The 14,014-nt window shown below is 38.2% G+C and overlaps 1 protein-coding gene across 1 annotated transcript in view; it reads left to right on the plus strand.

Annotated features, from left to right (window-relative positions):
* Positions 1-4,491, plus strand: part of IRS4 (insulin receptor substrate 4) — a 35,941-nt gene extending 31,450 nt beyond the window's left edge. Inside the window, 1 exon segment of the mRNA XM_020967264.2 lies at positions 34-4,491. Coding sequence (XP_020822923.2) covers positions 34-38 — 5 coding nt within the window. The 3' untranslated portion in view covers positions 39-4,491.
* Positions 4,492-14,014: the final 9,523 nt, after the last annotated feature.

Raw genomic sequence — 14,014 nt, forward strand, 5'->3', positions numbered from 1 at the left:
TTCTGAAAGTAACCTTGTTGTTGTTCTTTCTAGACTGATTACATTGCCATGGAAATTGTTATTAGAAGAAAGTGTTGGTTGTGGAATTTCAGCTGGTATCCTCAAGACCTGCTTTTGGAGAGGCCAGAGGTTTCTGAATAGAAAGCAACTTTGATTTCTTCGAGCACAGAAATGGACACCAACGGTGTAATGGCTTTGTTCACACACAAGTTGGCCAGCTGCCTTTGATCTAGCTGTTTGGAATTACCCATGTTGACAACTGTGCTTTGGATTATTGTTGTTGTTGTTGTTTTCTTCAGCTTACCTCTTTAGGAGGAAACAAATGTTTAATGAAAGATTCTGAGCCCCCTTCTCCTCTTGAAAAGGTTTTTTTCTTCTCATACTAAGCTACACAAAGATGGTGGCCCATGGTGTGTTTAATAAACGAGCTTGCTATTCTAGTAGTAATTCTCATAGCCTGTAAATTTTGCTCACTTTCCATTCCATTTTTGAAGTTGGAAAAACCTTTTGAAGGGGACAGAGAAAAGGGGAACACCGGTCTATGATCCAGGCTCTTTTTGCTCAGTGCTATGAGAGGCATTTCTTGATCATAGATCTTGCATTTATGAATTAAATGTCAAACTAAACTGATGTCTTGATTGAGAATTTCTAATACTTAAAAAATACAGCTGAAAGGCAGACTGATTTGTTTTGGGTTTTTTGCTACTTGCTTAATACTTAAACACAACATTAAGATGGGGGTTTCTGTGCATTCAATTGGACATTTCCAAACATTTTTTTTTCCATTTTTGTTCAATAAGCCCCCCCCCCACTTAGCAAGTAGTCTCATTATTACCAAGTTATACCATTCCCCTCCCCTACCCCAACCCCAATTTTGGACCAAGTTTGCATCCTGAAAAAAAAATTAGACTTGATCCTCAATTTATCATTTGCCTTAAAAACAAACAAACAAACAAACAAACCTTCTCAAAGGTCATTTCTCCATTTGGAAAATGAGCTTACAGAAAATGTTAAGAAATTAAAGTAAGCTTTGCTACTTTTGCTCTGATTTGAGTTGGAGCTGAATTTAAAATTTTAATGCTGACCTTTGAGAGTATTTCATTAATTGGTGGTAAATGCAAAGGATTCTTACCCAGGTCCTAGAGACTGCTCGAGGGTTTGTAAGATAGTGGTGGTACAAATTCGTCTCAATTTACTGCACCGCTACTGGCAGACCTCCTCATTGTATATTGTGGAAGAGTGTGTGTGTGTGTGTGTGTGTGTGTGTGTGTGTGTGTGTGTGAGTGTGTGTGTATGTGTGCTGTGTTATACCATGTGTGTTGTGTTGTGTGTTGTGTGTTATGTATCCTATGTGTTGTGTGTGTGTTCAAACTGCTTCACCTCTAACATACAACCTTTATAAAACAATGTATGGTTTCTATAACAACTTAGCCACTTGGTTTTGATGTCAAATATAACATGCATTTTTATTTTCCAGCAGTCTTAAAGTACATGCTAACTCAAAAGCAATTATTTGATGTCAAATAGCATATACTTTTTTCGAGCAGTCTTAAAGTACATGCTAATTAAAAAACCAACCATTTGACTCAAATAACAAGTGCTTTTTCTGAGCGGTCTTAAAGTACATGCTAACCAAAAAAAACAAAAAAAAAACAAAAAAACACAAAAAAACAAAAACAAAAAAACAAAAAAAAAACAAAAAAAAACAAAAAAAACCCCCACAGTCATTTAATGTCAAATAACATGTGCTTCTGTTTTCAAGCAGTCTTAAAGTACATGCTAACCAACCCCCCCCCAGTCATTTGATGTCAAATAACATGCTTCTGCTTTTAGTCTTAAAGTACATGCTAACTAAAAAAAACAATTATTTGATGTCAAGTAACATTTCAAGCACTATTAAAATACATATTAACCAAAAAAAAACCCACTCCAACACAATCATTTAATGTCAAATAACATGTGCTTCTATTTTCTAGCAGTCTTAACGTACATGCTAACTGAAACAAAACAAAACAAAAAACAATACAGTCATTTGAATTTGGTGTCAAATAACATGTGCTTCTATTTTTGAGCAGTCTTAAAGTACATGCTAATTAAAAATAATTATTTGATGTCAAATAATATTTTGAGCAGTCTTAAAATGCATAATAAGTAAAAAAATATTTAAAGTCAAATAACATTTTGAACACTCTTAAAGTACATGCTAACAACCCCCCCAAAAAAATCCAATACAGTCTTTGGATGTCACATAACATGTGCTTCTGTTTTTAAGCAGTCTTAAAGTACATGCTAACTAAAAAAATATTTAAAGTCAAATAACATTTTGAACACTCTTAAAGTACATGCTAACAAAAAAAAAACAACAAAACCCAATACAGTCTTTGGATGTCACATAACATGTGCTTCTGTTTTTAAGCAGTCTTAAAGTACATGCTAACTAAAAAAAATTTGAAGTCAAATAACATTTTGAACACTCTTAAAGTACATGCTAACAAAAAAACCCCCAAAATCCAATACAGTCTTTGGATGTGATTTAACATGTACTTCTGTTTTTAAGCAGTCTTAAAGTACATGCTAACTAAAAAAATATTTAAAGTCAAATAACATTTTGAACACTCTTAAAGTACATGCTAACAAAAAAAAACCCCCAAAACCCAATACAGTCTTTGGATGTCACATAACATGTGCTTCTGTTTTTAAGCAGTCTTAAAGTACATGCTAACTAAAAAAAATTTGAAGTCAAATAACATTTTGAACACTCTTAAAGTACATGCTAACAAAAAAAACCCCAAAACCCAATACAGTCTTTGGATGTCGTTTAACATGTACTTCTGTTTTTAAGCAGTCTTAAAGTACATGCTAACTAAAAAAATATTTAAAGTCAAATAACATTTTGAACACTCTTAAAGTACATGCTAACAAAAAAAAAAACCCAAAGCCAATACAGTCTTTGGATGTCACATAACATGTGCTTCTGTTTTTAAGCAGTCTTATAAAAATTTGAAGTCAAATAACATTTTGAACACTCTTAAAGTACATGCTAACAAAAAAAACCCCAAAACCCAATACAGTCTTTGGATGTGATTTAACATGTACTTCTGTTTTTAAGCAGTCTTAAAGTACATGCTAACTAAAAAAAATTTGAAGTCAAATAACATTTTGAACACTCTTAAAGTACATGCTAACAACCCCCCCAAAATCCAGTATAGTCTTTGGATGTCACATAACATGTGCTTCTGTTTTTAAGCAGTCTTATAAAAATTTGAAGTCAAATAACATTTTGAACACTCTTAAAGTACATGCTAACAAAAAAACCCCCAAACCCAATACAGTCTTTGGATGTCACATAACATGTGCTTCTGTTTTTAAGCAGTCTTAAAGTACATGCTAACTAAAAAATCATTATTTGATGTCAAATAACATGTACTTTTATTTTCAAGCAGTCTTAAGGTACATGCTAACTAAAAAATCATTATTTGATGTCAAATAACATGTACTTTTTTCCTGAGCAAGTCTTGAAGCACATGCTAACTAAAAACCAGTCATCTGAAAAAAGAGTTAAGCCCCACCCCTTTGTAGTGGTGGAGGGTTAGGGGGGTGGTAGGCTGAGCTCCTTAGCTCGCTTCTTCTTGTGAATCTTGCTGATGGCGATCGTTGGTATACTTATTAGTTGCTGCTGGAGCATAGACTCACCCAGTTCAAAAGTTGTATTCTTCCTATAAACCCCATCCTATTGTGCTACGTAGCCTTTATTTGTTCACTAACGATGCGATGTTTAGACAACCTTTTTTCAAGCTGTCTTTTTTCCTTTAAAAAAAAACAGTAATTTGAGTGTTGTTAGTCGTTCAGAATTGTGAAAAGTAAAAGTGGAGTGGGGAAAAAAAGAATGTTAACATGACTTTATTTCCATGTTCGGGCCTGAGGCTGTCAGCGCGCAACAGAGGCAACACTAATCTATGCTGAATATATAGGTGACCTCACACAACACACACACACTTAGTAACAGGTACGACATACGGAGCACATATGCAATCTTTCTGAATCTCTTAGTTTACAGACAAATAACTTATTCAGTATTGCGCTGGAAGAAAAAATTTAAAATATCACAATATATATATATACACACACATATATGTATATTGCCTTCCAGCTGCCAGTTGACGCTGCTGTATAGTACAGAAACACCAATGATGGAAGAATGTTTTGTGACCTGTAAATTTCATTTGATATTGGACATAGTAATTTTTGTCTGTAAAAACTAAAACGTGTATGGTGGAAACTGTTCGTTATTTTGCTATTCCTGCTTCACAAATCTGCTTTGAATTGTTCAAGCTTTGCTATCCATTGTAAATATCGTCACATTGTTTTCTCTGTAAGCACATTGCTTTGCTGTTTGGGGAGACTGACTTGCACCTCTGTATAGTGTTCATATTTATCTGACTTGGCTTTCCATAGAGCTACTTGCAGTAAATGTGTGTTCATGTAACCCTATTTGTGTGTGCGTGTTTTTTTTTAAACTATTTTCTATACTAGATTATGAATATCCCCCCTCTAATATGGTGATATTGGATTTGCTCATTTCTTTCTCATGGAAGAATAAAGGGGTCAGGAAGTTTTGAAATGGGATAAAGTTACTTTGCCTGGGAACAGATTGTCCCAGTAAGTTCATTCCTTTTCTAAGGGCTCTCCAGTGGTGTTGGGATAGTCAGTTCTTGAGCCCCCCAAAATAGAGGGGGTGGAGAAGAGATCTTTAGTGCAGAAAACCCAAACCAGCAGTCTGATTGAGCTTTCTTTTCTTTAGAGCCCCTCACTGAAGAGCCTGAGGAGGGGGGGGACGGGACTAGCAAACTGATCCTCTCCTCTCTATATGACTCCTTTTCATTTTATCTTGTACCAGAGGAAGATAAGATAATCACACAAGCAGATTGTTTGCCTTTTTAGCAGGCAGGCTTTTTTTTTTTTTTGCATGGGAGAGACCAGGGGCTAGAGAGTTGAATGTCAGGGACTGGCAACAAAGTCTGTTGATAGCTGTGCCAGAAGAGTAGGGTTTAAATTAATACCAGAAAAATGATTGCTTTCACTGTATCTCCCTTTGTCCACTCATCATGCCCACCGAGGGGGCAAAGAAAGTAAACAAGGCTTTATGTGGCTCTGGGAAAGAAGCCTGCCGGGGGAGCATTGGGCAAGGGGGAGGACGGGAGCATCTGCGGGACCAGATGGACAATTGGGGTGGGGGGGGGAGGAGAGAAAGGCCAGCTCCCAGAGCATATGTATAATCCATAAACAACATAATGATTCTACAATGCAGATAGGGTTGATTGTATGACCAGACCTCACTTGAGGTAGTCATTCACTCAAAACACAGAGTGTATTCTCCATTCATAGCACATTTCTGGAAAAGTTGAGTTTAAATGGAGAATTTCTTTATCAGTATGAAAATACAATTAGGCTTCCATTAAAATTCCAATGATGTTCCTATGCATAACAACAATCACATTAAGAATCCTAATCTTCAGTTCCAGGAGCAGTTTCCTTTGTCAGGGCCAGTTCAAGTGCATCAAATGCTTTCCACCCAACCTCTACCTGAGAAACAAGAAACATGTCATATAGAATACATTGATCAATCCTCATGGTCTTGCACACATAAAATGCACCCATTTCACTGGGTCAGGTGGGGGTGGGGGTGGGAAAGGACTAGAATACTTGAAGCAATGGCCTATCTTGTGGCTAGTCTACATGAAAAAGAACCGTTTATTGAACATAATGTAGACTTCTCCAATTCGCTAGGACCAACTAAATCACAGAATTTCAAAGTTCGATGGAACCTCAGTCTAACTTGTACCTGAAATATCCTTGGCCAATTGGTCATCCACCCTCTAATTGAACCTTGTCACGGACATGGAATATACTATTCTTTTCATTATTGAATGAATCTCATTTTTAGGAAGTTCTTCTTAATATAGAGGCAGAATTTATATCACCCATTGGTTTCACAGTTCTTTCCACTGTTGCCTAAGCAGAGGAAAATTGAAAGTTGTCTAAAGAAAGCAACCAAATTAAATTTTAAAAGGCATGTACAGAAAATGGAAAGAAGGGCAGATAAGAGAGGAATCTAAAAGCATGTCATGTAGGATTTTGAGCATGTGGCCAATAAGGATGGGTCACATAGTGGTTTTAATCAAGCCTCAGCACTCAAAAACTTCAGAAAAAGAAATGCATGCCTGATAGAGGGTAAAACCTAGGTTATGGTAAATCTGAATCCACAAGACAAAACAGTAACAACCCACAAGGTAAAAATCCCATAAAATAACATCAATCTAAATACTTAGAGCTCCCACTCAGCGTGCCCACCCTCAACCCACTCTGCATTTCATGGGCATTGAGTGCAAATGAAGCTTATGATACAGGGTCCAGCTGTGGGGATACTTGCCTGGTCCCACTATGGTAGTGACTCAGAGACTGAATCCCCACCCCACAAGAAGTGGAAAATTCTGATTCTGCCCAGCCATGAAAAGGAAATTGTGATTTGTCTGTGGAGGGGGAGATAAAGTGGGGATGTAACAAGAGGAAGAGCCTCTATGCACTGGGAAAGGGAGTCTGGAAACTCAGATGAAGCCAGTTTACTCTGGGCAAGGACCCAGGGTCCAAACTACCTCAATGCGAAGAGGATGAGGATGCACACCATGAATGGAGGGATTGGGGGGAAGAGGTGTCAATATAGGGAAGGAGGAAAGGAGCATTGTTAATACTGCAGTGGAAAGGGCCAAACAGTGAGAAGAAAAGCCAGAGGCAAGCTGAAAATAAAAGAGAGAATGAAAAACCAAAAAGTGCAAGAGAGAAAGGTCTTCACCTCGGAAAGCAAGACAATTCTAATAACCCAAGATGGGAAATCAGAAGAGAGAATGTAAGAGGAGATTCCAAAAAGCAAAAGAGCTCAAGCTGCAGCCACAAATAATGTAGATGGCAAAGCTGAGTCTAATCGTCAACACAAAAAAAAGATGGACCTTGAACAAAAGATAAGCATTAGAGGTGAGCCTAAAAAACAAAACAAACCAGAAAAATACAGAGAAAGACCGAAAACAGAAACAAAAAAACCAACCCAGATAGGCAGATCATTCAACTTGCAAACACCCCCCAGAATTGCAGAAACACATGAAAGTTAACCAAGTACAATTATCCAGAAAAGATTAAGTAGTTTAATTTATACTCTCAGATTTATAAGTTATTTAAAAAAGATTTTGAAAAGAACAAAGAGGGACCATCAAGATGTAAGATTTAAGGGTAATAAGTGAAGGGAAAGGTGGAGAGATGAATTAGTACTCTATGGACTCAATCCCCTGAACTCCTATAAAGGAATCAGTGTCTTGTGGGAGGTGATAACACAGTAAGAAGTTGCATGAATGAAGAAAAGGGAGGTAAGAGATAGAGAGAATTAGGTGAAGCACCACAGCTAAATCCATAGATGATAAGAATTTAGTCTCTCAACAAGAGAGGTGATTGTGGGAGAATATAATGAAAAACAGTAGAGGAGAGGGCCTGGGATGGGGGTGGGGGAGAAGAGGAAAAGAAAGGCCCTCCTAAATAATATTCCCATGGGGGAAGAGGTGTGTGTGTGGTAATAAAAAGGGAACTTGTAGTGGGTTTCATGGAGTGGTGTGGGGGTAAGATGGGATTTGCCATTAGGAAGCCACCTTCTCTAGAAAAGGTCTGTTCCTCCCAGATCTGCATCCCATCCCAGGAGAGATGAATTCATGAATATATGAATTCCCAAGGACAGCCAATACCCCAAGAGTGGGTAGGACAGACATAAAATCATATAGGATCACCTGGCCTTAGGAGTGGAGACTGGTCATGGTAAGGGCAGGAGTTAAGACTGGGTCTCATGACTTCAAACACAGAATGACGTGACACTGTTTCCAGTTGGCATTGCTTCTCTGTGAGGTGATATTTCTAAGAGCAAGACACAGAAGAAAACAGCAAGACTCATATAAACTGTACAAAGGCAATAACAGAAATGGAGGAGAAGAAGGAGCAGGAGGTAAGGTTTTTTTTAATCTTTTTTTTTGAGGCAATTGGGGTTAAGTGACTTACCCAGGGTCACACAGCTAGTAAGTGTCAAGTGTCTGAGGCTGGATTTGAACTCAGGTCCCTCCTGACTCCAAAGCTGGAGCTCTATCCGCTGGGCCACCTAGCTGCCCCAATTTTTTTTAATCATTCACTTTTAATGGGGTAGAGAAACAGAAAGAAGTTAAAGATTTGAGTAAGGTTAAAGAACTTGGGATTGGGCAGGTAATTAGAATCAAATGGGAAAGCCCACAGGGACAGGTTGTTATCAAAGTAGCTTAAGCAAAATGAGTCACAGGGACAAAGTATTGATAAAGAGAAATGGGATAAAAATCAATACCAAAAATAAACAAATAAATGGAGGAAAATACAGGTCTAGCAATCATAACTTTACATGTGAATAATCCTATAAAGAAAAGAGAGTGGCAGAATGAATAAGAAAACAAAACCCAACAATCTTCTATATGCAAGAAACATCTAAAAAATAGTAACCGAATTAAAATGAAATTCTTGGGGGGAAATTACGATGAATCAAATGATTACCAAAATGAAAGAATTTGCAATCATGCTATTAGATGAAGCAAAAATAAAAATGCACAATATGAAGAGAGGTAAACAAGGAAACTACATTATGCTTAAAGGAGCCAGAGACAGTAAGCCAATAGCAATAATAAACATATATGTACCAAATGGCATAACAAATTAGCTAAATTGGGGAAAAACACAACAAATGTAGGAGACTTTAATGTACCTTGAGCTGGATGAATTGAAGAGAAAGAGAAATAAAAAATAAAATATAGAACTGAACAAAGTGTTAGAGAAGATAGATATGACAGACATTACATCTTCTGAATGGGAACATTAAATGATATACATATTCCTCAGCACCATATGGTACCTTTAAAAAAAAAAGACTATGTGCTAAGTTGCAGAGAAATTATAAATACATGTGTAACACCTACTCTAGGCTCACTTCCTCAATTTGTATTCACACTCACACTGGAAGGTTGGGTCTCTAGAGGAGTAACTTCTATCTTAGATTCAATGGGTGAGTGATTATTCCTGACACTGTATCTCATAAGCATTCATTTATATACTTCCCCTTCATACCTAGGCAGCTAAATGACACAGTGGACAGAGTGCTGAGTCTAGCGTCAAGAAGACCTGAGTTCAAATGTGGCTTCAGACATTTATTGTGTGACCATGGGTAAGTCACTTCACCACTGTCTGCCTCAGTTTTCTCACTTGTAAAATGGGAATAATAATAACACCTAACTCCCAGGGTTGTTGTGATAATCAAGTAGATTATTATTTGTAAGGCATTTAGCACAGTTATATATATTAGTAGGCACACAGTAGGCATTTAATAACTGTTTGTTTCCTTCCTTATAGCCAGTAATTGAGCCAGTAGACTCAATTAGATTTTAGAGAAGTTATTTATGCAAATGACATAGCAGAACAATAATTACAAAGTATTTCCCTCTAGCAACTTGGAATAAATTCTCCCACAAAGATAAACAGAGTCCAGAGGTGAAAGAATGGGCACAAAATTAAAGTACAATAATAACAAGGTGTTGTGAAGTGGGGCATTGGCAACAGATGAATCACTCTATCGCTAAGTTGGGCTGGTTCTTCACAGAATGCAGCTTCTCTTCTGGACAGGGAGCTCATCTGGGTTTGCTTCTCTCAGTGTGACATCTTAGCTGGGTGGGTTGATTTACCAGTGGACTGGTCTGACTGAGCAGGATGCTTACCTGCTGGACTAGTGCTGCCACCAGACCAGGCTGGGCAGATCACTTGGACACTGGGCAGCTGCTGCTGGGCTGGGGCAAACACAATGCTTAGCCCCTGGGTTCTTCAGAGGGTGTGGTGTCTCTGGCAGGCAGATCAATGTGCTAGACTCTCTGGGCTCACTCTTTGATAAGGAGTCAGATTCAGCTGGGTGTCACTGTCCTTTTTTCAGCTCTAATGTTACAGTTCTCTTTTCAGCTAGAGAGCTACTGTGCTCTTTCAGCAAGGGCGACAATTTTTTGCCTGGGATTGGCAGAAGCCCAGGGGTGTGCTGAAGCCAGTTCAAACTGCCTAGTGAGAGCCAATTGTTAAATTTTCAGTGTGATCATTTATACCTGAGAAATTGACAGATACTATAAATCAGAGATTGATTTTTTTTGTTGTTGTTGATTGTCTAGACTTAAGAAAGTGTTAGATAAAATGTTAAGAACACGGATTAAGCTTAAAAGTGTGTTATGCATGCTTGGTTTTTTGAGGGGTGAGGGCAGCTAGTTGTTAAATATTTACCAGCGCACCCCTATAGAAGCCTCTCCCTTTTTATCAATTTGGGGGCTTTAACTTTAATGTTTATCGCCTCCAAGCAAGAGGTAAGAGGGGACTAGCCCCCTCTACAATTCTTCCCAGTTCAGAATGTAGTTCCCTCAGTGAGGGACCACACCCTTACTTGTGATGACCAGCCAGCTAAATTTCCCAGATTTCTATTAGGGCCTTCAGAAGACAAGTTCCTAAGTACAAAGGTATGGAGGAAATCTGTGCCCTGGGGCAATTTCATTGTCTTTGCTGAGCTGTTCATATGCAGTTAAGCTAGCTGAGTCTCTGACCCTTTCCAAGGTGTGGAATGATTCTTTTTATCTGAATAGATACTAATTTTAATTTTAATCTTTGTCCTTTCTAACATTTGGCAGCACTATATCTTCCCCTCAGTGAAAAATTTGCAGTCCCTGAAAATCTTTTGAAGGGAGTCAGGATGTTTGTGAGTGTACAAAACGTTAACATTACATAGTTCACGTAGTTAATGCAGGGTCAGCAAAACTACAGTGTATCTTTAACATGAAATTTACTCTAAATAATGTTTTTCAGTATTATATACAATTTGTATACTAATGTATAATATCCATTATACAATCATATAAACTCAATAAACATTTATTAAGAACCTATTATGTGTTAGGCACTATTGTAATGGTAAGCATTCTAAGTGCTGAGGATACAAAGAAAAGCAAAAAACAAAACAAAACAAAAACCAAAAAAACCCAAGCAAACAAAAAAACCAGTGCCTGCCCTCAAGGAGCTCACCTTCTAAAGGGGAAGACCACTTTCAAACAGCTATGTGCACCCAAGACATATACAAAATAAACTGGAGCTAGTCAACAGGAGGAAAGGCACTAGCAATAAAGGAGATTCGGAAAGGCTTCTTGCAACCTAGCATATTCATATAGCACACTTAATAGACCTACATATAATAATGATGTATATAATTCACATTTAATAACATGACAATGCACATATAGCAATAGTATAAGTCTAGAGAAGCACATATCAATAGTATATGCCAAATACTGCACACCATCATACATGCACATATATAGTATATACATGCACATACACACATGTACACATATGGCACACCAGCATACATATACATGTGCAAGCATGTACATATATGTATATGCATGTTCCAGCGTGTGTGTATATATGTATGTGTGTGTATGCACACGCATACATATACATGTCTATATCTCAACACTGGACCCACAGTAAAGAAATAATATCCAGCATCAGTTATGCATGGTATAGTGAAATACATAATGAAATATATCTCAGTAGCATGCAAACCACACATTAGATATACTCCATTAATGAATTAGATCTGGCTATATGAGTAAGCCCTTCTCTTGTTTTTCTTGAAGCATCATAAGTAAGTCTAGTCACTGGCCAAATAGACTTGGCATCCCGATGGACCAATAGCCCTCCTACCACTTCCACCCAAATCCTCCAAGCTTGTCAGGAGCTCTGTTGACTATCGGTATCCAATAGACCCATTTCTAAGCTTCCAGAGGATGTACTTATATGACTTCTCACATTCCTTCATCATATGTCTATTATCACTCCCTTCATCCAAGGCCAACTGAGGCAATGAAAATTTGATTTGGTAAAGAAAATTCACTTAAACGTGAAAATTCACTTTCAGGTGCAAGTCTCAAGCTCATAATTGTACTTCCATTCAATTGCAAATTGGTTTAAGAGGCATTACAGAGAGCCTTCCTGCCTATGGCTATCCCCATAATTTTGGTGTCATAAGGTTGATGGTCCTGAAATCATCATCATCTACATCTATGTAGTGAGTGCTTACCTCATTGGTGACTAGTGATGTCCCCCCTTTCTGGCTGCTAGGTGGTGCAGTGGATAGAGCACTGGCTCTGGATCTAGAAGGATCTGAGTTCAAATCTGGCCTCAGACACTTACTAGCTGTGTGACCCTGAGCAAGTCTCTTAACCCAATCACCACCAACAACAACAACAAATCAAAATATATCCACCTGTTCAGAATACAAGTCAGTGGATTTTTATCCACTCACGCTTGAAAATTAACTCCATCCTGAGAGTCTTTGAACTACTCAGTGACAGCCCACTTAAAAGCCAAGAACTCCAATGTGAGTATGGAATACTGAATTTCACTGCTGCTAAGTCCTCTGTTGGAGAATGGAACAGGTTTTTTGTGACCATCACTGTTTTGGTGTAGATCTATTCCTAAGCCTTCCGAGCTCTCCTTATGTAGCATAAGGAGTTTGCATGAGTCTACAGAGGCCAGCAATGGTGCACATGTGAGGCAGTTCACCCAATCTGGAAAAACTTGTTCATATTTCTTATCCCAGTGGTCTCCAAATGGCATCCGATTAGAATGTAAGCACCTTGAGGGCAGGGGCTATCTTACTTGCTTACATTTGCATCCCTAGTACCCAGCATAGTGCCTGGCATAATTTTTTCAACTTTTCAATTTATGCAGGTTCTTTGGACATAGCCAGATAGCTTCTGTTTTTTTCTGGATCAGTGCTTACTCCTTGCTGAGGTTCTACATGACCCATGTACTTGACAGAAGCTCTGCAAAACTAACATTTGTTAACTGCCAACTTCAAATAAGTTTTCTCTAGCCATCTAACACTTTAGTCGTCAGTCTGTCCTCATTTTCTTCTGGTGTCTTTTGAAAAGTGATGAGGTCATCCAGGTATACCCATACTTTCATATAGTTCTTATCACCTACATAAACCATTGAAAAGTGCTAGCTCCTTCTAAGATGCCTTGAGGCATGTACCCAAACTGGTAAAATCCAACTGGGCAGATGAAAGTTGTCCCCCTTTGTCTTCCACCATCAGAAACTCACTGCATAAATCCAAAACTGAGTACCACCGTTACTGGCCCCCATTAGTTTTCTTCTTCAAAATCCAGTAGTCCATGCACATACACATCTTCCATGCCACTATCAGAGGTAATGCTTACAGACTGCTGGTCACTGTGAAGATATTGTTGAGCAGTTATTTCAGATGGTTTGTAGGATCTTACATTGCAATGAGAAGATTGTATGACTTCTCTCAAGATCATATGGCGTCTGTGAGGAGGAATCCTGTGAGTTGCTTCTTGGTCACTTTCCACATCCCTCCTTTGCAGAAAGAACTCATGTCCTCCCACTAAGCTGCTCCCTCAACAAGTCTTTCCATTCTTCATGCATCAAAGAGTCACCAAAAACCAAATTTCTTTGGATCTATCTTGAAGTTGGAGAAATCTGATGGCGTTGTCTGCCATCACGCACTTCTATTTTCCTATATGCTTCTGCACAAGCTACATGGATGGTCAGACTGTTCAGGTACTGACTCCAAGCTTGCTTCTTACAGTGAGTTGTTAGTACCTTGAATAATCTGAAATTATTCACAATTGAAGGTGGCATATAAGAAATGTTCTCTGGGTCTCAATGATCAAAAACAAGGTATCCACTTCCCTGTACATCAACAACTTGTTTAGCAGACTTCAGGATCACTCTAATGTGGTCCTTGTCATTTAGCTCAGAGAGTCCTGAGTCTTTCATAGGTTATAATGGAATTTTTCTTAAGTGTGTTTCATACAAAGATTGGAATCCATTAGTCACCTAGGATCCATCGTCCAGT

Source organism: Phascolarctos cinereus, unplaced genomic scaffold (genome assembly GCF_003287225.1).
Source record: "Phascolarctos cinereus isolate Bilbo 61053 unplaced genomic scaffold, phaCin_HiC Scaffold_8;HRSCAF=390, whole genome shotgun sequence".
Lineage (NCBI taxonomy): Eukaryota > Metazoa > Chordata > Mammalia > Diprotodontia > Phascolarctidae > Phascolarctos > Phascolarctos cinereus.